Source organism: Oscarella lobularis, chromosome 10, assembly GCF_947507565.1.
Source record: "Oscarella lobularis chromosome 10, ooOscLobu1.1, whole genome shotgun sequence".
In the NCBI taxonomy this organism is placed as follows: domain Eukaryota; kingdom Metazoa; phylum Porifera; class Homoscleromorpha; order Homosclerophorida; family Oscarellidae; genus Oscarella; species Oscarella lobularis.
The window spans coordinates 2,393,667-2,415,894 of NC_089184.1; the positions used below are offsets into that span (position 1 = coordinate 2,393,667).

General features: G+C 44.8%; 5 protein-coding genes across 5 annotated transcripts; 1 reads left to right on the forward strand and 4 right to left on the reverse strand.

Moving 5' to 3' along the window:
* Nucleotides 1-1,948: 1,948 nt before the first annotated feature.
* Nucleotides 1,949-7,333, forward strand: LOC136191937 (uncharacterized). Its single transcript, XM_065980372.1, has 21 exons — nt 1,949-2,271; nt 2,440-2,489; nt 2,544-2,598; nt 2,765-2,892; nt 2,945-3,010; nt 3,060-3,141; nt 3,191-3,358; nt 3,411-3,586; nt 3,644-3,939; nt 3,998-4,248; nt 4,304-4,492; nt 4,553-4,742; nt 4,798-4,862; nt 4,915-5,197; nt 5,244-5,333; nt 5,381-5,497; nt 5,554-5,743; nt 5,801-6,085; nt 6,162-6,673; nt 6,724-6,871; nt 6,925-7,333. The coding sequence occupies exons 1-21, from the start codon at nt 1,961-1,963 to the stop codon at nt 7,074-7,076; spliced, it is 3,804 nt and encodes a 1,267-aa protein (XP_065836444.1). The 5' UTR covers nt 1,949-1,960; the 3' UTR covers nt 7,077-7,333.
* An 823-nt stretch (nt 7,334-8,156) lies between these two features.
* On the reverse strand, nt 8,157-10,781 carry LOC136192251 (uncharacterized). The gene is made up of 2 exons (XM_065980785.1): nt 10,733-10,781; nt 8,157-10,683 (listed from the first exon to the last, which is right to left on the reverse strand). Exon 2 carries the CDS (start codon nt 10,674-10,676, stop codon nt 8,157-8,159), a length of 2,520 nt encoding a protein of 839 aa, XP_065836857.1. The 5' UTR covers nt 10,677-10,683; nt 10,733-10,781.
* Nucleotides 10,782-12,145: 1,364 nt separating this feature from the next.
* On the reverse strand, nt 12,146-14,074 carry LOC136192252 (serine/threonine-protein phosphatase 6 regulatory ankyrin repeat subunit B-like). Its single transcript, XM_065980786.1, has 13 exons — nt 13,938-14,074; nt 13,764-13,889; nt 13,616-13,717; nt 13,465-13,569; nt 13,312-13,413; nt 13,160-13,258; nt 13,007-13,114; nt 12,833-12,949; nt 12,681-12,782; nt 12,527-12,628; nt 12,411-12,476; nt 12,328-12,363; nt 12,146-12,274 (listed from the first exon to the last, which is right to left on the reverse strand). Exons 1-13 carry the CDS (start codon nt 14,049-14,051, stop codon nt 12,146-12,148), a joined length of 1,308 nt encoding a protein of 435 aa, XP_065836858.1. The 5' UTR covers nt 14,052-14,074.
* Nucleotides 14,075-15,373: 1,299 nt separating this feature from the next.
* Nucleotides 15,374-17,915, reverse strand: LOC136192253 (DBH-like monooxygenase protein 1 homolog). Its single transcript, XM_065980787.1, has 13 exons — nt 17,652-17,915; nt 17,445-17,591; nt 17,222-17,387; nt 17,084-17,163; nt 16,907-16,996; nt 16,691-16,793; nt 16,466-16,635; nt 16,268-16,411; nt 16,168-16,206; nt 16,040-16,099; nt 15,847-15,974; nt 15,633-15,792; nt 15,374-15,583 (listed from the first exon to the last, which is right to left on the reverse strand). The coding sequence occupies exons 1-13, from the start codon at nt 17,913-17,915 to the stop codon at nt 15,374-15,376; spliced, it is 1,761 nt and encodes a 586-aa protein (XP_065836859.1).
* Nucleotides 17,916-20,328: 2,413 nt separating this feature from the next.
* Nucleotides 20,329-21,907, reverse strand: LOC136192254 (tigger transposable element-derived protein 6-like). The gene is made up of 2 exons (XM_065980788.1): nt 21,539-21,907; nt 20,329-21,492 (listed from the first exon to the last, which is right to left on the reverse strand). The coding sequence occupies exons 1-2, from the start codon at nt 21,905-21,907 to the stop codon at nt 20,329-20,331; spliced, it is 1,533 nt and encodes a 510-aa protein (XP_065836860.1).
* Nucleotides 21,908-22,228: the final 321 nt, after the last annotated feature.

Here is a 22,228-nt window from a genome sequence, read left to right on the forward strand (position 1 = left end):
GGAACGTCGAGTCCCCGTACTACTGTTTTCTACTCTAGCTCTATAGATCATATTCATGTGACGTCAGGAGGTCATGTGATGCGCGTCTCGAGCACTTTTGGGTGGCAAGGTCTAACATGGTCAAAAGCTGTTGCGCGATAGGTTGCGCGAACCGCTTTGTGCGAGGATCTTCGATAAGCTTTTACCGGTTTCCTCCCGAGGGTACAGAGAGCCGGGAACGGTGGATAGCAGCGATTCGACGAAAAGATTGGCGCCCTAACGAATTTTCCTCCGGTAAAATGCCACATCGATAAAAAAGTTTAACTTTCAGTAGCTCCCTCGAGAGAAAATCGTTGTCAATGACAACCCTTTCCACAAAGAAACAACTCGGTGTCCAAACAACGAAATCGCAATATTCTGACGAAGACAGCAGCATTTGCAATTGGATTTGATAATAGTAGGCGTGATCTCTTGCAAGAGCAAAAAGACCATCACTTCCCTTCAGGCAGAAGTCCGGCTGGCGAGCAGCTTCAGTTAATGATTGCTCCTTGCATCGAACAGGACATTTCACCTCTACCACTCCTTCACCGCAGCAGTCGCAGCATACTAAGCTGTCGGGTGTAGCGCCAAGTTGAGGAAATTGAGGTCGAACAATAAGTCCGCATGGTTTCAACCTCAAATTGCGATGTTCGCGTTTCCGCACCTTTTCGTACGCTTGAAGAGCCGTTGCTTCCTTGCTAGAACCCCACGAGGTGGCTTCACTAAAGAATTTGTAGCTCTCAGGATAGCAAATACGCTTGATCAATGAAATTGATGGCCTGCCACTTTCCGAGTCTGTGCGCGCCGCAGCCTTGAAATTCGACGCAGTAACACGGCCAGCGCGATGACGAAACCATAGACGACTCCTAGCTTGTCCTTTGGTCTGTTCTTCGATTGTTCTCGATTGAGATTCGGAAACAACGATTTTGCTAAAAACATCTTCGCTCGCTTCCAAAATCTCGGAATAAGAAAGGGTAGCTAATGAATCGTCATATAAATCTGTCAGGATCATGGGCTGATCCGTTTCGAGAAAAGCATCCCAATAGTTTGGCTGCAGCGAAAGTATGACTGACTTGCCTTGCCCGCACTTCGACAAGTTTTCGTAGAAGCTTTCTAATTCGTCGTTCGTCGGAGCGGAACAGGCCACTGCCTTAGTCCTTGGCGCAGTTGCGCTGCTGCTGCTGCTGCTTCCTGCATCAGCGCTACTCGCAGAGAGATTCATCTTCTTCTTCGGAGGGACAAAATCGATTTCGGCTGTTGGAGCGAAGGGAGCCGCTTTTCCAGATAGATCAGCCCACCGACATGGTACTGACGTACACGACGCATTATTTGCCCTTTCTGCTGTATAAATGGCAGCAAATAGCAGAGCCGCCACATGCGAGCACGCTTCACCCAATCCTGCCATGCACGTGCAGTGGGCACATAAGACGGTTCCATTCTCTTCGGCTCCCACCCAAGTGCGTAAATACGGAGCGTTAACTGCTTGAGAATGTCCAACCTTACCGAGGACGACGTATTTTGATGGCTTCGCTACACGAACGTCTGTTACCCACCCAGCCGTGAAAAACTTGTACCCGTCAAGACTTTTGTACGCCTTCAGCGATTCTTTCGTGTACAGGCTTGGGGTGTTGATAAGATAGTTGTAGACGTCAGGAAATTCGATGGAAGGCCAAGCGTCACTCGTTGCAGCTGAATCTATCACGTACGGATCGTCAACGTCGGGACCGATGATGGCGAGTTTCTCCAAGTAGCGACTCTTAGCTTCGTCTTCGAGAGCGAAAAAGTAGGAGGAAAAGCGTTGCGAAGACATGGCAGTAAGCGAATAAGCCGCTGCTAGCGCGTGCGAGTGAACAGCGCATGCCACCCAAACCCCCAAGACTTTTTTGCCACCCATGCGCACGTCCCTGTGACGTCATGAATATGATCTATAGCTCCGGCCGTGATGGTCGATTCGACAAGCTCCGATCCATGGGAAGCAAACGTTCGCTCGCTTCTTCCTACTCTCGAGGAGAAAATGAACGTCGATTACATTCTGACGGCACTCTTCAGCGAGAAATTGATCACAAAATTCGAACTGGACGAACTTCGGTCGCTAAGCGTGAACAAACAGAAGGTAGATCGATTGATGGTTGACATACTGCCGAGAAAAAAGCCAGGAACTTTCTCGGAATTCGTCGCCATTCTGCGGAGAACGGAAGGGCAGGAGTACCTTGCCGAGCTCATAACACGAAGCGGTGGCGAGGCTGATCTTCGGTGAGTTGGGTAAAAGCAAGCTTAGGGACGGAATAAGGATCGAAGGGGCCTTTAGATAGCGCGGTCGGCCCTGTCAAGCAGGGAACGCGCGGAGCTGTCCGGGTTTTGATGGTGTCCGAGGATTGATACGGGACCCTATAGCTACTGCTAATATTATTTTACTTTCAGATGTGACAGAGTTGTGATGATGGATGAAGATCGGAGAGACAGTTTATCAGGTGTCATGTTCTAAGGCGTGTAGGATCTTTTGTGGTTCTAACGGCGTGTGGTAGATAATCCTCTCAGTCGGCTTGCGTATCAAGCAAAAATGTCGTTCGAAGGCCAAACGTGAGTAGCATAGCATATAAATTTACTATGTGTGAAATAGGCCTGTATGTGGAGAGAATGTGTATTTATGTAGTCCCGTTGTATTTAATTAATTATTTGCATGTGGCAATAGATCTAAATAATCGATTATTCATTTGCTTACATACTTGTTCATTTATTGTTGTAGCTCAGAGCAATTGTCCTTCTGCGAAAACGATTGGGTTGTGCTTCTTGAGGATATTGTCAACGGCTCTGGCTGGTGCAGAGGATTCGCTAACGGGAAAACTGGACTTTTCCCTCGTTCTTTATTGTTTGGTGAAACGTTTTTTTATAACTCGGCATTGCTCTAATGTGCTGCACTTTGCAGGAATCACGAATACGAAACACAGACCTTCGACCTCGTTGTCACTTCACAGCGCTACATCTGACTGTTGTACGATAAATATCTTGGTAATAATGCATATTTTCTAATGCACTTTTAGACGCAAAAGACATGCTTGAAAGTGGCGTATCTACGTCCAGTATATCGAGCAGTCAAGCTCTTCTAAGCCTAAATCCTTATGAGTATATATACGAATATAGACCTAGGCATTGAATAAGTGTTCTCGTGTAGATTCTCATGCGGGTTGCGCTTGCAATTCTGCGCTTTTCTCCACCCCGGATGGGAGTTTGATACGAGCAAACAGTCTGTCGGCATCTCATTTGCAAAGAACTACTTTGCAAGTGACGACAACTCGTCGTCTCTCAGAACTCAATTACCAATGAACGTCGTCGAGACTGTGTAATATTAATTGTTTTCTTCGATTCTTCCTGGTGCTCTTACTTTTGTGTAGTGAGATGGATCATGGTCGCTTGTTTATGATATCAAGCGATATCTTAACTGTTTCTCCTAACAAGCTCGAGGCATCTTTGATTGAATACACTTACGTTGTCACTGACGAATTTAAGGGTGCCGCTAAAACCGAAACATTGAAGAACCGTGTTCTATCGGTTAGTAGCGACTACACTGGTACGTGCGGGTGAACAGCGATGTTTCTTCTTTCGTATTCGACATGCTTTTTTACAGGTGTTCTCATTAAACGTGATGGCGTTATTAGATCGCCGCCTAAGCTTCCGGGTTTCATCGCTTGGTGGCATAAAGTCTCCGACGATAAAATTGCACAGAAGTGCCTAGAGACCATGGCTCCCAACTGGTTTCACTTCGTTCCGCGCGACGATGTCGAGAACTCAAACATACTCGCTTCAGAGGCTATCAGCATCCTTGACGACATTGTAGAGAGTTTGACTTGTGTACAACAAGTAAAAGGGGCTTCCTCTGCTAAGAAATCGAGTGAGCCAACACATGGTATTCACCCCAAAACGGTAACGCAGGGCGCACATTATTAAACTTTTTGGTTTTGTAATTATAACTATTTTCTAGCTTATTTGTTCTTGGTTAAAGACCAAAATATCTTTTCTTTCGAGTGCTGTCGCGTCAGATGCTGTAGCCGAAGAGTCGGCTGTGTATGCAACTGCTCTTGTGGTTTTAATAGAGAAGTACCGATTGACTGAAGAACTCACCGTTGGCGTCTTGGAGTCCCTAGCATCAGTGTTAACTTTGCGCTTTGATTTTCAAGCGCGCACCTGTCGTTCGTTAGAGTTGATAATCAAGAATTTTCCAGATCAGAAAAGGTTCTCATTTTGTTTGATTATTGTATCTTGTTTGATTTACGGTTTTTGTTTGAAGTGTTGTACTTGCTTCTGTTCGACACATCTGCACTGAAATCGTCAAGAAAGAATCTCCACAGTGGATCTTGCTAATGCCACTCATTCATTTTCTGAGCGGACGAATACGACCTTTTGAACAACTTCGCTTTTCCAACTGGGAAAGTAAAGAATGGTGGTGCTTGGACGAGCTAGAAATATGTATCAAACCGTGCGTACCATGCTATCCTTCATTTTTTATGTTATGAGTTACACTGTATTTGTCTTTCAGGACTCTTCTTCATTTGAAAGACCGCTTATTGCCCTTGGTTCAGTTGGACTCTCTCCTAATAAGAAACGTTCTGTTTGCTTCAAATCCTATTGATTTGAGTGAGTGGAAAGACGCCGCTTCGAATATTGAATTTGTCACAGCGATTGTAAAAAAAGTGCGAGTTCAAAATCTTCTCGTTGATTGTTTGGAGGTTCGCATCATCATAAATTACTTAAGAAAATTGTTCTGAAAGGCTTGCATTTTAGATTCCTTTTCTCGAAGAAATTCTTGAGCAGCTTTGTACTACCATTGGCACCGGCGTCAATAAAATGTACTACATATATACACAAATGCAGTGATTTGACTTTTATATTTTTATTTAGGGATCCTAAATCACCTCAGATGCTTGATGGCGTTGAAATGCTAGCTGAAGTCGTAACTGAGCTCCTGCAGTATCTCTCTGAGAATACTTTCAGCCTTTCCACTTCTCTTGGAGACCTTTTTCTTGCGTCAGTGCGCTTGTTTTCTACGTGTATCAACGTCTTTGGCCAAGTAACCGTCACCGGCGAATTGAAACGTAGTTTGGTAGATAAGGTGCGCGACTCTGTATGTTACTGGGTCAGCAAACTCAGCTTTGCTGAGGAATCATTGGATTCTACTTTGATGGTGGGTAATTTTGGTTTGATTTACGCTGTTCTCATTCCGACTTCAGTTGTGTAACAGCTTCTTCAACATTGATGTACCAGATTTCGACTCCTGGCGGTCTGGTCTGTGCAAGGAAATAAACGAAATTTTAAAAGAGGTATATTTCGCATTTTAGGCATTTTGTTCGCTACATGTAATGCGTAGGCGAAATGTGAAGAAGTTATCACTATGTTTTGCCAAATTCAGAATCAGGATTTTCACTTGGAGGTGATGAGTTGCGTGGAGAGATTTACGGCAGATGCACTGGAGCAAGTTCTTATTGTATGATGCTATCTATCGAGTCTTTAGGCTAAATGTCTTTTTTGTCTCAAAAATAGGAAGAAAGCAGTCTGCAAGTCGCCCTGGACAAGAGTACAGAAAAATTCCCCGAGCATTCGCGCAATGTCTTTTCGAATCGATTGATAAAGCTTCTTTTGAACGAAAGGGCTCCAGAAGAACAGCAATCGAACGATGTTTGGCTAACAAGCATTTTAACGTGGCCTCTGTGGAAATCTTTCTTTGACCATGGTAAGGAATTTTCCTTAGGCCGAAAGATCGCTTTTATATCGTTGGTCATAATTATAGACTTAAATAATTGCGATCAAGACATTCTAAAGTGCATTATAAAGGCAAAGGACGTTGTCGTAGACGTCGTTCAGCTCCTCAAAAAGGATCGACGCTCCGTTACGCATTTTGATAACCCCAGCAAAATTGATACTTTTCTGGAAGTCTGTTTTTCGCTTGACGCTCGAACGCCAAGCATGGATCTGTCTTTGAGAGAAAGGGCCGAAGAAGCGATGAGAAAAGCGGTCATAGCAGAAAAGCGTCTACTGAACAATTTTCTACGGCTGTGTTCTGAATTAGAGAACGGTAAACTCTATATGTATAAGCCCTCTTATAGCGTTTCTCTTTCGTCTGTCTCACTCACTCGGATATTTATTCTTAGTCTCTCTTGACGAGATTTCTAAAAAATTGGCTGATGCTGCTACAAAGCCGACGGTTTTGGCGGAATTTGAACATCAACAGCCGGTCATCGATCAGCTGATCGACCTTCAAGACAGCATCGTCTTTCAGGATCTATGGCGCGAGCATAAGTCGAAGCCATTGCCCTGCCTCGATTCATTAGAAAAGTTGTTTCAGTTTGTCATTCAACCCGTATTCGATGCTTGGAAGAAACTTTATTTGAGCATCAAAGGCGGTACAGTGACCGCGTCTGACGTGCAGAAATATTTTGGAAAGGTACTGTGCAAGGAGGACCTTGAACAGGAGCTAAAGATTATGCTCAAAGTTGTCGATTCGGAATCATGTCTAAGTGATTTGCTAAGCGAGCAAATTCGACGAATTCATTTGTTCGGCAGAAAATGTTTCCTTCATAGCGTTTCGAATCTCGTTTCACGGACTTGCGAGGTACTTGGTGCCGGAAGAGTCTTTACTTGCCCACCCTTATCTTTTGATCCGGTAATTAGGCTCTTCGTAAATTCTAATTGAAAGCACCTTTTTTTCTTCAGCTAAAGCCTTTGCCTCTTTTGAAGGATTATTCTCCGCTTCTCAATGAATTCCTCCTTTCATTGGAGCCAGAACAAATCGATTTCTTGCAGCGATTATCAAGTGACAGTGAAAGTTTTCTGCAGAAGATAAATGACGTGGACGTCGATGGTATGCTCTCCTCTTAATTCTAAGCGCAGATATTCCTAAACTGATGAACTTAGGTCAGAACGTGTTGAAGGATCTTTGTCATTTTTGGAGCGTGGTTTCAAAGTACCAAGTAATCGTTGGTAATAACTTGCATGTAGTTTCTTTGCTGTGTTTATACCAGAACTCAGCTGCATGCGCATTTTTATGCCTATCCTTCCCTCCCTAGCTCCTGACTCTATATCTCCGTTTATTCCTCGTACCTTTCGTCCTATACGAAGTTTTGGAACATCAGATAATTGTGAGAAGTGTTTGTCTGTCTTTTTGTATTCGTTCGTACACGATAAGTTTGAGATTTTTTTCTTTGTAAGCGACCCCCATAGGGCAAATATTATTTAAACGTTTTAGTTAGGCTAAGGATTTCGAATGTCTCTGTGCCTTTTATCTTAACGTGGTAGACACGTCTTCGTATCTTAGCTCCATATATGACACTCTCTTATATAATTGCGTCCAAAGAAACTGTTCCTCTCTTTCACGTTTTGCACCGCCAGCTATAGAGCCCCGCAGTCCGTGAAGATCGCTCTTTGTTTGTCTTAGTAGTGCCGCAGTCCCTGCATGTACACGTCTATGAGGCATAATATTAGATTTCAGTCACGGCGATCAGAACATCCTTCTTTGTATCTTTGTATCTCTAAGGAAAGGACAGCTAATGTTGACTTTGTTCATCTTCTGGAGGAAGACAGATACTCGCTAACGTAAAATAAAGGGATACATTTCTAGAGGCCTGTCGGCTGCTCGAAGCTCTAACGCCAAGCACCTCCCTGCGTTTGAGCCCAAAAGGCATGAGCACTTCCGATAAAAAAAACTGAAAAACGGCTTCTAAAGAATTAGAGCTCTACGGCTCGCCGCAAGTTTCTCTTGATGAGGATACAAGATGCATCCACGTGAAACGAGGAGATCTAGAGTACTTTCATCAATAGCGTTGGCCAGAAGAGGGCTGAGAGAAGATTTGGTTGGTTCCTAGCTGACAGAATGGAGACAGGGCCCTCCTGCATATGTCATTGCATCAGAAAATCCAAGAGACCCTACTTTGTATTGTACTTTTGGACGTTGGATTACTCGAGGAAAGAAACCCGCTGTGTGTCCCAGATAGGATGAAGGACGGCTTATGCTCAGATGCGTTTAAATAAAATTAACTTTAAGTTAACCAACACCAAAGATGCGCAAAAGCAAAGCAACCCAACGCTGATAAAGATAAACGTCAAGAATGATTTTCAGAAAGAAAAAAAAGAAACAATTAGAACCGATGTCAATTGTGAGACAAAGACTCCGAAGAGGTGTCACTCCAATCGTGAGCGTCCTCGGAATGCCCAACGTACATCGAAGCGGCAAAGTGCAAGCAGTCGAGCAAGTAAGGATACTTCCTGGAGAGACAATCAACGCGTCGAACAGCATCAGGATACAAACTGTCCTTAACCAGACAAGGAACGCACATGCCTTTCTCCCCAAACGAAAGCTTGTATTCGTAGCCGACGTTCGTCGTTCTGTCGCCGAGAAGGTAAAGACGCCACAACCCGTAGGCCGATACTTGTGGATAGCGCTCGCAATTGGCCATCTGATGCAGAAACGGCAACGCCCAATGATAGTGAAAAACGCGCGGGCAGAAACATTTGTTGCGCTGCCAGTCGTCAGCCAATGATAGAATAGGATCGAAGATCCGCTTGGCCAGCGCTTTCTTGTTTCCCGATCCGCGCGGCAACCTCAGCGTATCGTCGACGAAAAACAAGCCAGCCAAGTAGGCCATCAAACAGGAAAATCTCGAATCCTTCCGAACGACCGTACGCAGCATCTCAGCAACTTTAGGAGTCAAAACGAGAGATCGTAGCTCCGCCGTTTCGGCCGCGTACGCGAGAAGAGCCATCGCGCCCGTAAAGACACCCTCGTCGCTCTTGAGATCATTATCCGGTTCGCACTCGTACTCGGACTCACCGTCGTAATCATCATCGTCGACGTGGTATTCAGCCCAGATCAATACTGCCGAAGCCAATTCGTCGACAGCTCCAGGTGTGCTGACAAACGCCGTTAGAACATCCGGCAAGCCGCGGCAGAGTAACTTGAGAGCAGACAAGAGTTCGGAGCAGGGACGCTCGTACCAAGAAACAAAGTCGTAGTCGTCGTCTTCGTCTTCCAAATCCTGTCTAACGCTGCTGTTCATCGACGCCAATTTCGTGCACAATTTCTCGAGCAGTTTGCCGTCGAGAGCTTGCCGCTGTCGTTCCTCAAAAGGAAGCTCCAAGAGAAACTTCGACAAAATCGCGTAACCGTCGTCGTTCTCGTCGATCTCTTTCAAAGTAAAACCAAAGACGAGATCAAACAGAGGCGGTCGGCTGATCACAAAATCAACCAGATCGACACTGAACTCGATAATAGCGGTGCAAAAGAGAGAGTTGGCCTCGGAACTGCTGGCGAATTGGAAGATCAACTCAACGAGCTGATCCCACATTCGAGCGTTCTCACGCGTGCTGTCGTCGTCGTCTGGCGGCCCAAACATGATGGACTGGTTCCAATACAAGAGTTTCGCTGCCAATGACGTTTGAATTGTCGAATCAAACTGCAAACGACGAAACGCCGTCAGAACCATCGAGTTGAAAGGTGGACGACCGGAGTAGTAAAATCTCCACAGAATGTCGTCTGAGGAAAAGGTAATTGTTTTCTGAGGTACGAAACGTTCTGTTGCAACTGAAAATGCCTCGTCACTTTTCAGAACCAAATCGTCGCGGAACATGCAGTCGAAGTGTGCATCCTTTGAACTGTAGCTCGCCTTGGCGACGTTCAACTTCAACTGAGCAGACGCTTTAAGAACAGGAGGCACGGCGTCAATATCATTCTCGCCGAAATGTCCGAGGTAGAGAAGACTGTCCAATTTTCTGGCTTTTTGAAGAAGTGTCGCCGTTTTCGTTAACGTCGGCACCGAGATTTCCAGACGAGTAAGAGATGGAGTGCTGAGGAGTATGGCGCTGACGGCTTTGTCGATCGCCGCTTTGCTACGACTCGAGATGAATTTGACAAAGGATAGATCGAGACTGGTAAGAAGAGGCTGGGCCCTGAAATATTGCGTTATCCATTTCGCTTGAAAGGCTCGTCTGTAAACCGACGTCTGCTCTCTTTTCCTCAAAAAGGGAAGAGAGCTCATGCCCAGATGATTGAGACGGGCAAGTGGGGAGAGAGAGAAGACTTCGTACCAGGAGAGATCATTTCCGGAAACGTCGAGATACTCCAAGTTGACCAAAGCTGAAATCAATTCCCTGAGAACTGGGTAAGAAATCATCGTGAAACCAACATCGAGATGCTTCAAGTTGACGAAAAGAGGCAGAACATCAAATCCAACGTTAACCCCAACGTGATTGGCCGCAAAAAACGTCAGCGTCTTTGTGCAGCTCCCCGAAATCAATTTCAAAAGCGGGCGAGGCAGCGTTAGAACGCACGAACTGAAACTGACGTCAATTTTTGCCAGCGTTTGAAGCTTCGAAACCGAGTCGACAAACTTCGGCTCGTTGACGGATCGAACGTAGTTGAGACACAAGGACGACAGCGCAAAGCGCTCTGGAGTAACGAGAAAGTCGAGTAGGTTGGCCGTAAGTTTCCCGCGACGAGCCAGTTCCTCAATGAGGGCGCTTGCCACCGACGCCGGCAAATCGACGCGACGCGAGTCGTCAAGAAGAATTTCTTGAGCTAGTGAAGGTAGGGGAAAGACGTTCGTCGGAACGAAGCGCTGGCAATAGGTGCGACAGAGACGGTCGAGGGCGAGGCTGCTCAGGGACGACGCCATTGCTTCTCTACGACAAAAACGATTTCAAAGTGATCTAGGAAACGCGATCGTTCTACTTGAGTTCCTGGAGTGAACGGTTTTCACGGAAGAAAAGTTCGCCTAAAATGCATTAGAGCCCGGATAACTATCTCTCCCGGATATAGTTTGAAAAAAACATTTACAAGTACAGCGAGGAACAACCACGGCGACGACTTTATGTATCAATTATCAAGCACCTCACCCAGAAAATAGTGCAGACCCGTATAAACAAAATCGTGACAGTGTATTTTTTTAGTTCAATCTTCCCCACACATCCAGACAAACTCACTTTGTTGATGGAGCGTCATCTGCCGGACGATATGGAAACTCATTTTGCTCAAGAGAATCTCTCCATTGAATAAATGGATTTTAAATGAAAACGTAAATAAAATCTTGAATTACCCGTAAATCCTTTTGATTGATCTTCATGTCCTTTGTAAGTTCAGGTTGATGAAAGAAAGAAATTTTTGACTCATAACTGGGAAGCTTTTCGACTCGCTTGCACAGTACGTGAATATGAAATTTTAATGCGTCTCTTTTCGCCTGACCGCGCAACAATGCAACAGGTTTCGATCGGCAGCCGTCTTAAAAGCGATAGAGCGATTTTATGACCAAACGAAGAAGTGCATATTGTTTCTCGGAGTTCATAGAATGTACGATGGTGACATAAAATGAACACGCCTCTAAAACCGCACAAACGCCCCCTTGTTCTACCTTTTATTGTGTTCGGAAGATTCTTCATTTAATTAAAGGCCAACGTCTTGCCTACATTTGAGGCTATTCGCGACTAAAACCAGAGGCGACGGAAGGAATTTTACGTAGGAGGAGTACAGTACCGGTACGTCTTGTGCACGCGGTTTGCGCGCAAAAAATTTTCACCCTCCCTATTGAGACGTTAAACTGTCTTCTCATTTTTACCATGTAGTAACGTCCCGGCGATAAAACGTAGTTTTGGCTAATTGAATAGGGAGAGACTATAAGCAGCAACGCTCCCTCCCACGGAGTACTAAAGTCAGCTCCATCTAGTCGAATTTCAGCAATTTTTTGCATTACCGTCGAGGAATTTGTAACAACAAGCTTGCAGCTGCTGATTGCTAGTATATTTCCATAAATGAGACATTTTCTGCCGCAGTATAGGATCGATTCAACAACAGCTGGCCGTTTACAGGCAAGGCTGATGAACAGGAATGTTGTCAGCGTCTGTAAAAGTAAATATAGAGCAGTCTTTGTGTTTTAGATGGCATTCGCTGATATTTTGGCTGCTTGAATTAACCAACGGTGCTGCATATTATTATCTTTAGGAATTCAATTTTATCCAATACTTCAATACGAGCATGCCTTGCCGCCGGATGAAGTTTGTTTGACTGCTTTACTTGTATAATCACTCTAGTTGTAGCCCTGCGTACGAAGAGCCAACGTAGGGAAAATTGATTTATACTAAACAAAGCACCCTAAAATTTTTTAGGGGCCTTCGCCTCCGATCGCTCATGTTTTTTTACTCTCACGCATAAACTTTTTTTAGGGTTGGCAGCCATGCAAGTTGAACTCGTTTCAAATGGATTTGCTGAGGCGACAAAAGGCTAAATGCAAAGAGTAGACTAAACATGAACCTCTCTTTGGAATCCGGACGAACCATCTCTTGCTGAAGAACAGAAAATCTGACGGCGTCCTATTATACTCATTACATCCGGAAACTCAATCGAAATGATGACGTACGTAATTCTGCCGAAGGAGAGCTTTTATTTCACCGTCTCTGGCCACCTCATGAGGCGTCTTTCCGTCCTAAAATTCGCGTTAATAAATGGCTTTCAAATTAGAATAAAACACGTCACCTTGTCTAGACACGTGCCGTCAGCACCGTTCTCAATCAATAGATCAATAATGGATTTGGTCGTATGACGGTTCTGAGCAGCCATATGCAAGGCATTTCCCATCTACAAGTATACGATTAGAGAGAACAACTTAGGAATAGGAATTCTGACGAACCTTACTACTGACAGAAAGATCAGCTCCTAATTCAATAAGTTGCTGAATGACGACGAACGAAGGATGAAAATAACACGCGTACAATAGGGGCGTCATCCCGTTCTAAAAATAGAATTGGTAGACAAAAATGCGAAACTGCTTAGAAATGCCACCTCATTAACAGAATTGATATCATTTCCTTTTTCAATGACAAGATATTGAAGAAAATCTTTCATGTCATCTTTACACTGTGATTGGCGGACGGCATAAAACAAAGCTGACTCCCCATCCTGAATGAAAAAGTCCGCAATTGTTGATTGACTTTGTAGCAAAAAAAGGCATCTCACCCAATCGCTTGCTCCACAGTCAGCTCCTTTTTCACACAGGTAATGAGCTTTTAATGAACGATCAATGGAACTTCCACACGCCAATAAAAAAGGCGTTATGTCTTCAAACTAATAATGATATAATAATAAAATATCTCAAGTGAATTTCTCAACCATGTCGCTGTTATTAATATCAGCGTTGTGTTCCACGAGCCATTTTACTCCAAAAATGCTTCCATCCTTGCAGGCATAATGCAGAGGAGTGGCGCAATCCTTTTTCAAAAATATTGCACATGTAGCAAACAAAAGAACATCACATATATCACCTCATCAATAGCGTTGACACTCAATCCCTTTTCATTAACAAGATAATGAAAAATCTCGTCAGCTTTCTCAGATGACGAAAATTTATTGTAAGCTGCTCCAAGCTATAAAATGAAAAGTAATTTTTGCCAGAGTGCTAATTATTATTCAGATACAATATCAGTGGGCATCAAAACGTATCCATGTTCTTCCAGATAGAGCAATTTCTTCATTGTGTCAACGGAACTTCTTAGGGCATAAGAATATGGTGTAGGTCCCCCCTAAAAAGAGTTGGGTCAACCGTCTCAAATCTATTTCAAATCCTACGGCGTCTTTCCGGTCGACATTTGCACCGTGACTGACGAGATATTCAACGCCAAAAATATTTCCCCACTCGCAGGCACAGTGAAGTGGGCGGAGTCCACCATACTGCACTCACGCATCAAACAATTTACAAAACAAAGCATGTTCGTACCCGTGATTCCATTTCGATGTCTTGCTCCTTTTGCACAAGCGCATAGCTGACCCACTCATCGGCTTCCTCCGCCGTCTCAAACTCTCTTCCCGCCACATAGTGAAGTATTGACAGGCCAATGTTGTACTAACGAACAGGACAATGCAGCGCTAAAAAAATGCGACCACTATATACCTGCTCAGATCGAAATCCTTTCTCCGCAGACAGAAAACTCTTCAATTCATTTTCATGTCTCACCACGATTATCGCTTTCAATCGATTGATCGTAGAACAAGCGTTCGCTGTCATTTTCGACGCTAAAACGGGACGATTCGACGTCTTACGAGCTTGCCGTGTCGTGGGTTAGCGCACGTTCGGCAGCTAGGCGACTACAGGGACGACAACAACCACACCTTGCCGTTCGCGGTAGTGCGCTTTCTCCTTAGCTTGTGTGACAGCCTTTCTTGAACGTAGCTCGTGGCAGTTGTTGTTCACGGTACCGTCTAGAGGGGCCGTCATTCACACTGAGTTAGAGTCTATACTGCGAATGCACTCTCGAGTCTCTTGTTCGCCAGTATGCAGTGCAGCGATTTGCTTCGAAGAATTGCCTGTGAGCACCAACTAAGTAGCCGGAAGCTTTGCGAATCGACCAGAAACAAACATTCTTCCTGCAAGTAAGAGAGAATGGAGTGGCGTCTTGGAATCTTGTGTAGCAGTGGTGTGCTGAGGCTCATTTTGAAGGCTGCTGCGAATGACCCGGTGGTTTCTAGAGAACGTAAGCTGTGTATTATTTTTTAGACGTGTTTTATGGCACTAAAGTACGTCGATATACCTTTATGTAGTATATAGCTCTTCGAAGACTTTCGAAGTAGCAGGGAGCTCAGACTACGGTAATAATCAGATATGGCTGCCAGTATGCGATCCGTCGTTCGTATTTATTTACCTATTTTTGTAGATATTCATAAGTCTTTGTATCAGTTTGCTTTTGAAGAAGTTGGCCCTTACTGGAAAGAGCAAGTCTAGGTGTCGCTCTTGGCTTTCAAATGCCTGAGCTAGACGGCATTGAGGAGTACTACCTGAATCGTTCTCTTTTATGGCCTAGGCCATGCTTGAGAAATATCGATCAGCTAACTGTCGACGTCTTTCATCGGTTGAGCGCCTTCACAAAGTTCTTTGCGATGTGAAAAGAAGGCGAAGCGTCAAAAATTCCTCAGGGAGATGGAAGCATAAACGGTCAGACATTTGTATAGATGTCAAGAGTTATCGTAAGATTTTCCTTTTAGATCTTCTTCCTCGCTGCGTTGTTGATGACCGACGATTTTATGGGAGAGACGACGTGATGTATAATTAATTCCCGAGGACATCGACTGCTTAGTTTCCCAATGCGCTGCATTTGCTCTCAATGAATTCGACAGATAGAAGATTTCTCAGCTATAGAATCAAGATACTGTAGTGTACGGGAAAGTGCAGTTCTCACGACGGAAGCCCTGACACACGTGCACACGATCTGCATCTCCAGTGCCGTCAGCAGTTACTGCACGTTCCGCTAAAAGCTAGTACAGCAGAGACAGAAAGACAAGTGAACGACATTCAATACATAGTTTCACGCAGAAAACGGTTGACCAAGAAGCCTAGACAGCCAACGCAAAAACCACAAGCAGAATTGAACTTGCCGTTGCACAGACGAGACTTCCAGCGGCACTAGTGCCGGCAACAGTCGCGGTAGTAGTAGTAGGAGGCAATTGAACAAAAGTGGGCGGTTGATCGAGACTATTTGTGCATTCCGGTTGAACGGTTGGGGGCTCCACCGACGCCGTCGACACATTGGCGACCGCATCATCCTAGAGAAAACGAGATCTCGAGCAACTCCAAACTCTAAATTCGTCTCACGATTAATCTCTCACCTCCGACGCTTTTGCACTCGACTTTTTGCTGCCAATGAAGATAGTCAAGATAGGCGACGTCGGCACCGGGTTTGGAGAAGTTAAAAGACGATATTGATTGTCGAAGAGACGATGTGCCATCGCCGTAATAAGTGCCCCAACCTTGTCTAAGAAAAAATCTTAGTCAATAGTTCAATTACCATTTAGTTAATTAATAATACGCGTCTGCTTCCTTGGCTAGACGAGATATAGCATCCCTTGAAGATTGACTCAAACATGATTGAGCGTTTGTCGACGGATAAACGATCATGTAAGCGAGACACATTTCACTTGATGTAGTAAGGCCGCCCTAGACATATGCAGAAGATTGCATGTGCCTGTAAACCACCTGCCTATACGTAAGTGTGTTTATACCCTTGTCAGCCCTGTTCTTCCCACGGTACTGTAATCGCATTCGGTCTGAAGTGCGTCGCCCTATTATTTATAAAAATTATTTTAGCGACGTCAATAATATACTCCTGGAATAAGGAAGCAACACTCACCGGCCGAATTGTGACGTTTGTAAGAGGAAACGTGAAGTCCTAAGGCGTACGTCGCGATTGCGATATACGTACAAGAACATATTGCACCTTTGCAAATTACCTGAAAATTAAAATCGTAATACTCGTTCCGAGCGACGTAGCCCAAGAACGTCTCATTGCGAAACTGCTTGACCCGAATTGCAACACCAGCTAAATGAGAGTGCAAGAGAGTGGCGAACACTTTGGAGCCTTCTGAAGGAACGCCCTATATAAACGCGTATAGAGATATAAGAAGGAAATGTGGTTCTCTGCTGCATACCACTTTGGTGCACTCTTGCGAGCAATAGGACGTCACTGTAGCTCTTGTCAATCCTGGTGGAAGAAAAAATCCCATCGCTTCGTAGTCTTGACCAATTTCGAGAATCGTTGCATTGTGTTTAGGCGGCGTAGTCCTATAAAAAAATTCTAATCCGAACGAGTCTACGTGATCTGACAGAAATAAAACAAATTAGGAAGAAACAAAGTTACCCAAACAATTAAATACCTGATCGTCCTTCGACGTTATTGTAATGCATTTCGAGAAGAGCATATTGAACACTTCCGTTTCCACTAAACGGAATGCCGACATCGTCTGGAAAATTCACTCCCTACAAAAACACATCCATTATCTATAAAAGATTATTTTATTAAGAACAGAGAGACTATACCTGACCGCCAATCGCCCACGCCCCCAGAGGACTGAAGCCCAACAGCGTTGAACGTTGCCATTCAGCGTGTGACATGGGCCCTCCTGGTTGACATACTCGGCAGCACTGTCGCATCGATAAACAACCATGTGATGAACAATCTCCTAGTGACCAATAACGGGATTGAACTCGAATAGGAAAAGAAAAAATCTCAATTACGCAGATAAACTGATAAATTGATATGTGTATACTCCAATCAGGTAGCCTCCCTCCGATAGCACAGGCAATCGAAACGGCTTGCACCAGTAAGTCGTATCAGACGACGGCACGGCTACGTAAAAAAATATGAAATGACAGGTAGATTTAATTCTTTAGAAAACACACGTTGCTTGTTGTGAGTTGAAAAGAGGGCGTGCCACTTGGAAACGCTCGAACAGAGCCGAAACCCGTCAGCAAATTGACGCTCTTCGAACCCGACTTTGCATGTTGCATTAGCCCGTCTATCGATTCGGGGTCGGCGGGATGATAGGCCCAGATAACTCGCGCAGTCCCAGACTAAACGAATAAACGTGCATACGATCGAATTAGAAGAACATCTTGTGACTAATGTACTGGAACGTCCGTGTCGTTCCGTTCACAAGCACGAAGACTGCGCGTAAACTCGAGCACGGTCGTCGTGTCGTCTTCGCTTGCCGCTATCAGTTCGACATTCTGCTTCGAATCGAGCGGCGGAAGAAAGCGGCCCAATGAATGCCTATCCTACGAATACCGAAGTGTACAGTACACTGGAATGCGTGGGCGTGTCTTCGTGACGTGAACCTGCAGAAAGCCTTTTTCGTCTTTGACCCAACCAGTGACGATGTCCGAGTTCGGCATCTTTCCATCGGGCGACAATCCGAAACCGATCCATCCAGTCGTTTTCGTTTCGATGCCGACGTTTATGGTTCCTTTCGAGTTGTCTATGGTCCAGTGAAGCCGATACGTGTCGTCGTCATTCAGGCTGACGCTGAACTTGTATTCTCGACTCAAAAGTGCCGAAGTGCTCGCCCAAAATGCGAGAGCGAAGAGCAAGACAATTTTCATAGCAGGGACGTACGGGTTCACCCTAGCTATGTCAGGTTGCAATGACGTCAAGAGCGCATAGAAGTTAATTGATTGCACTGTCTTGCGCCATGAAAATAAAAATGAATTTTGGAATCTCGTAGTGGTTTATTTTGTAGCAATATGTTTGGATTAGTACTTGTCAGCGTTCTTCTGCATGCAGCTCCCCGAATCAATTTCAAAAGAGGGCGGGGCGAACGCATGAACTGAAACCATAGATGAGCTGAAACTGACGTCATTTTTTCGAAATCGATTCGACGAACTTAGGCTCGGTTTGATCAAACGTAGTTGAGACGAAATTGCAAAGCGCTTTGAAAGTCGAGTAGGTTGCCGTTGGCCGTAAGTTTTTAGCCTGGTCCCCAGACCCTCTCAAGAACACCCGTATAACGGTGTCCCAGAGAGGGTCTGGTACGGCTCCTCCCACTTTCACGCCCACTATGACGAGGGGGGGACAGCGTCGCTAAACAGACGTTAACACCGCAAAGAACCTACACGAAGCAGAGAGCCAGTCCCGATGCTTACCGCAGTTTCAATACGCACACTACCATCCTCTTTTCGATTCCTTCGTCGTTGAGGCCTCCTTTCTCCTTTATCCGGGGTTGCCGCTAGCGGGAAATGCAAATATCCGTTCCACCCCTAAGCGAAATGGTCTTACATCGTCTCCAGAAGGGTCTTCGCAAAAGAGCTTTCTCTAATTCAAGGCCCTGTAGAGCCGCATCATCAACGTCCTCAGCAGGCCGTAACCTAGCCTCGATACTCCAGACCCTCGCGCGTTAAGGGGGGTGTGGTTGGCGAGAGGGTCTTGACGCACTCTGTAGAAAGCCGTTTGCAGATCACGTGGTTTTTCGAACCGAGCGAGCCTATCACAGGTCTCGATACCCATTAGGACATACGCACACTGATTGGACACGGACCTAACTTCGTTTCGCTACGAGTAATTTAGTTACGGCGTACGCTACACCGGGTTCCTATGTAATCGAAGGTTCGCTGCTTTTCCGGCGTTACTTCTCCTTCAGATCTTTGCGTAGAGTTCCGTATCTAGTTTGGAATACATCAACTTTGGAACAAGCGGTTTACCTTTTAGAACGGACTACCGTTAAAACAGTTAAAGGCAAAAATGTGGCGAAATAACTCGAGAAACTCGTTGTAAAGTTGCAGCTTGTTTCGTTGCGTTTTATAGGAGTAAGCGAAGTTAGAAGAGGGACGAGTCACGTAATCTGTTTTTCGAACACACCCATGCGCTTTGGAACAGGCTCTCTAACTCCGTCAGCTTTTATCGCACAGAGACGTTCTATATACCGTTTGAAAGCCTAAAGCCTCTTCTATCTCGCTAAATTTATGCGATTGTCGGAGATTTCATTCTCGCTGAGATATCGCCGATTGATTAAGGAAGGGTAGCGTGCTCTAGATTGGAAAACACGTTTTGTACAGCCAACTAGTGCCTGCTTAAGCATTCAAACGCAGCCAAATCGTTCACACAGTCTTCTTTCATCATTATCGCTAGGAGTACGCCGCAATTAGATCGTTTTGTAGCCATCAAGTACAAAAATGGGAGGGCCATATCCTGGACGTAGGGTCTTTAGCCATTTAGCCTCCTTTGTTCGAGTACGTACTGCGATGAATCCGTCGAGCAGACCCAAACTGTCACTTTGAGGCCGAATAGTTCGACCGACGATCATTGCGAGACGATCCGCAACGTAATTGGCGGCTAGCAGTAATAAATACATTGTTTATTAAAAGCTCCAAACAATTTTATTAAAACTAAATATTTGCTGATATATTGGCCTGAAGGCAAATTTTGATTTGATAATCTTACTTCTACCGAAAAGGCTTGCCTAACAATTAAAGAAGTTTCTCTTTCTTGCACTTAATTAAACTAGTAAAACACAAACTCACTGTCTTCGTTATCGGATCTTTTCTTCCTAGCTGCTCTGACTGGTCTTTCAGAAGCCCTCGGTAATTTTTCTGGAACGGTTCACCAAAAATCACAAATAAGACAAGAAATTCATTGTTAATACCTTTCAGCTTCTGAATTCTCTTCTTTTCTTTTTCAGCTTTTTCCTTTGTCTGGTGACCCTAAGGATCTCCTTTTGATTCTTTCTTTCAGCAGCTTCGTCTTTTTTCCTCTCTTTCATTCGAATCTCTTCCAGAACAGAAGAGCGTGTAAGAACTTTGGCAGCTGAGTTTTTCTCACGTTCTGGAGGAGGAGGAGGAATGCTGGATTCACTAGAAGAAATACGGTAATTAGAAAGTAAGGTCCATATGACTTGAAGTAGCGTACAGATTCGTCAATTTCGTTCTCGCTTCTAGTCGTTGCTTCTGCGGAGCGATGAATTTTACTTTGATAGGTTTGCCAACAATAGACAGCGGCAAAGCTGAAGCAGTGATAGATTTGCTAGGATGATTTAAACGGAATCCATTCAGAATATCTGGGATCGCTCAGGTTGTATCCCTCCTCTAGGCGTCGTTGGAATCGTTTCTCTTCCGACATTGTGAATCGAAGCTCTTCCAAAATGCTCACTGACAAAGATTCATCAGGGCTTGAAAAATCCTGAATTGAAACTCGAAGAGGTGAGGCTGATCTTCGACGGTGTTCAGGGATAGGCGTGAGTATTGGAAGAAATCGTATGGCAGGATTTTTCGCTGCTTCTGCACGTTGTTCCACGCTATCCTCGGCAAGCGCAATTGCCTGTCTGTTGAAAGGATAGATGCCCGTCATCTTAAAGGACGAAGAAATGTTGCCAACATTCATCGCACTTTTCCAAGCTTCAGCAAAGACAAAATTAAAATTTGTCTTAGTGACGAACTTTCCTCCCGTTCTTGTACTGAAATTGTGGCAGGCTGTTGTCCAATGAGCTTTCAGTGCGTGGAATACGCTTCTGTCTAAAGGCTGAGTCAAATGCGTTGTGCTTGGAGGCAACAGAAATAAAATAATCCCTTCTTGTGCTGCAGTTTTAATAACAGCCGGATTGTAATGAGTTGAGTGACCATCCATTATTAGCAATAACGGTCGCTTTGCTGGAGCGTAGGCAAGAAAAAGCTCAAAAAACCATCCTTCAAAAACCGCACTAGTGCTCCATCCTGAATCAGTAACAGTGTACCTCGTATCCGGTACCTGTCCTTCTACCAATCTCTCATTCCAACCAAAACTTTTCTTGAAAAGTATGTGAGGTGGCAAAGCAAATCCAGAAGCGCAAACACAAGCTAAAACAGATATTTGTGTTTTGTCTCCGAAAGTGACGGAAAACACATGTCTCTGCCCTTTTCTTGTTATAATTTTGGGAGGTTTGAATTCCAGCGGTATAGGAGTTTTGTCAAAATTGAAAATTCGGCTTGGCTCGTTCATGATATCGTTTTTTTCAAGAAGGGCAAAAAGCGTGTCGTAATACTTGTCCAAGACACTTCTCTTTGTGGCAGTTAATCTCGATTTCGACAGCGATTCAGCAGTTTTTAGTACAAGTTCAGGATGTCTCTTCTTAAATTTTTCAAACCATCCATGCGTGATAATATCCCTCACAATGCCTTTGGCGGACAAAATTTCTTGGGCTACAGCTAGTGCCTATACGATTAGATAAAAATATTTTTTATTAAGCACGAGCATCTACCTGTTTTATTGTTCGCCCGCTGCCCACTTTCACACTTTTAGTAAGGAAAGAAGCTAACTCCTCTTCCTCTTTATCGGTAAAGTAGCGGCGACTGTCACCAGACAAGTGGGGGTTGGTCAAAATTTTGAGTCGATTGTAGAGAGTGGTTGGCGGTGTTCCCCACTCACGAGCAACCACACGGTAGCTACGAGCGTTTTCGCTCTCGAGCTCATCGATCGCCTTCTGCAAGCCGTGTGGATTCCACTGCCGATACGTTGACGTTCGTCCATCACTGCTAGCCGCCAAGAACGTTGCGGATCGTCTCGAAATGCCCGTCGGTCGAACTATTCGGCCTCGAAGCGACAGTTTGGGTCTGCTCGACGGATTCATCGCAGTACGTACTCGAACAAAGGAGGCTAAATGGCTAAAGACCCTACGTCCAGGATATGGCCCTCCCATTTTTGTACTTGATGGCTACAAAACGATCTAATTGCGGCGTACTCCTAGCGATAATGATGAAAGAAGACTGTGTGAACGATTTGGCTGCGTTTGAATGCTTAGGCACTAGTTGGCTGTACAAAACGTGTTTTCCAATCTAGAGCACGCTACCCTTCCTTAATCAATCGGCGATATCTCAGCGAGAATGAAATCTCCGACAATCGCATAAATTTAGCGAGATAGAAGAGGCTTTAGGCTTTCAAACGGTATATA

What these genes read in the sequence shown, in the direction of transcription:
- LOC136191937 (XM_065980372.1), top strand. Translation starts at nt 1,961, where the DNA reads ATGGTCGATTCGACAAGCTCCGATCCATGGGAAGCAAACGTTCGCTCG. An exon ending in ATGAACGTCGTCGAGACTGT is followed by an intron (nt 3,359 to 3,410) that starts GTAATATTAATT and finishes ACTTTTGTGTAG; the next exon opens with TGAGATGGATCATGGTCGCT. An exon ending in CTAGAAATATGTATCAAACC is followed by an intron (nt 4,493 to 4,552) that starts GTGCGTACCATG and finishes TTTGTCTTTCAG; the next exon opens with GACTCTTCTTCATTTGAAAG.
- LOC136192251 (XM_065980785.1), bottom strand. Translation starts at nt 10,676, where the DNA reads ATGGCGTCGTCCCTGAGCAGCCTCGCCCTCGACCGTCTCTGTCGCACC.
- LOC136192252 (XM_065980786.1), bottom strand. Translation starts at nt 14,051, where the DNA reads ATGACAGCGAACGCTTGTTCTACGATCAATCGATTGAAAGCGATAATC. An exon ending in AAGGATTTCGATCTGAGCAG is followed by an intron (nt 13,890 to 13,937) that starts GTATATAGTGGT and finishes CCTGTTCGTTAG; the next exon opens with TACAACATTGGCCTGTCAAT. An exon ending in ATATTAATAACAGCGACATG is followed by an intron (nt 13,115 to 13,159) that starts GTTGAGAAATTC and finishes TATCATTATTAG; the next exon opens with TTTGAAGACATAACGCCTTT.
- LOC136192253 (XM_065980787.1), bottom strand. Translation starts at nt 17,915, where the DNA reads ATGAAAATTGTCTTGCTCTTCGCTCTCGCATTTTGGGCGAGCACTTCG. An exon ending in AGGGAGGCTACCTGATTGGA is followed by an intron (nt 16,997 to 17,083) that starts GTATACACATAT and finishes ATTGGTCACTAG; the next exon opens with GAGATTGTTCATCACATGGT. An exon ending in CTAGCCAAGGAAGCAGACGC is followed by an intron (nt 15,793 to 15,846) that starts GTATTATTAATT and finishes ATTTTTTCTTAG; the next exon opens with ACAAGGTTGGGGCACTTATT.
- LOC136192254 (XM_065980788.1), bottom strand. Translation starts at nt 21,907, where the DNA reads ATGAATCCGTCGAGCAGACCCAAACTGTCGCTTCGAGGCCGAATAGTT. An exon ending in GCGGGCGAACAATAAAACAG is followed by an intron (nt 21,493 to 21,538) that starts GTAGATGCTCGT and finishes CTAATCGTATAG; the next exon opens with GCACTAGCTGTAGCCCAAGA.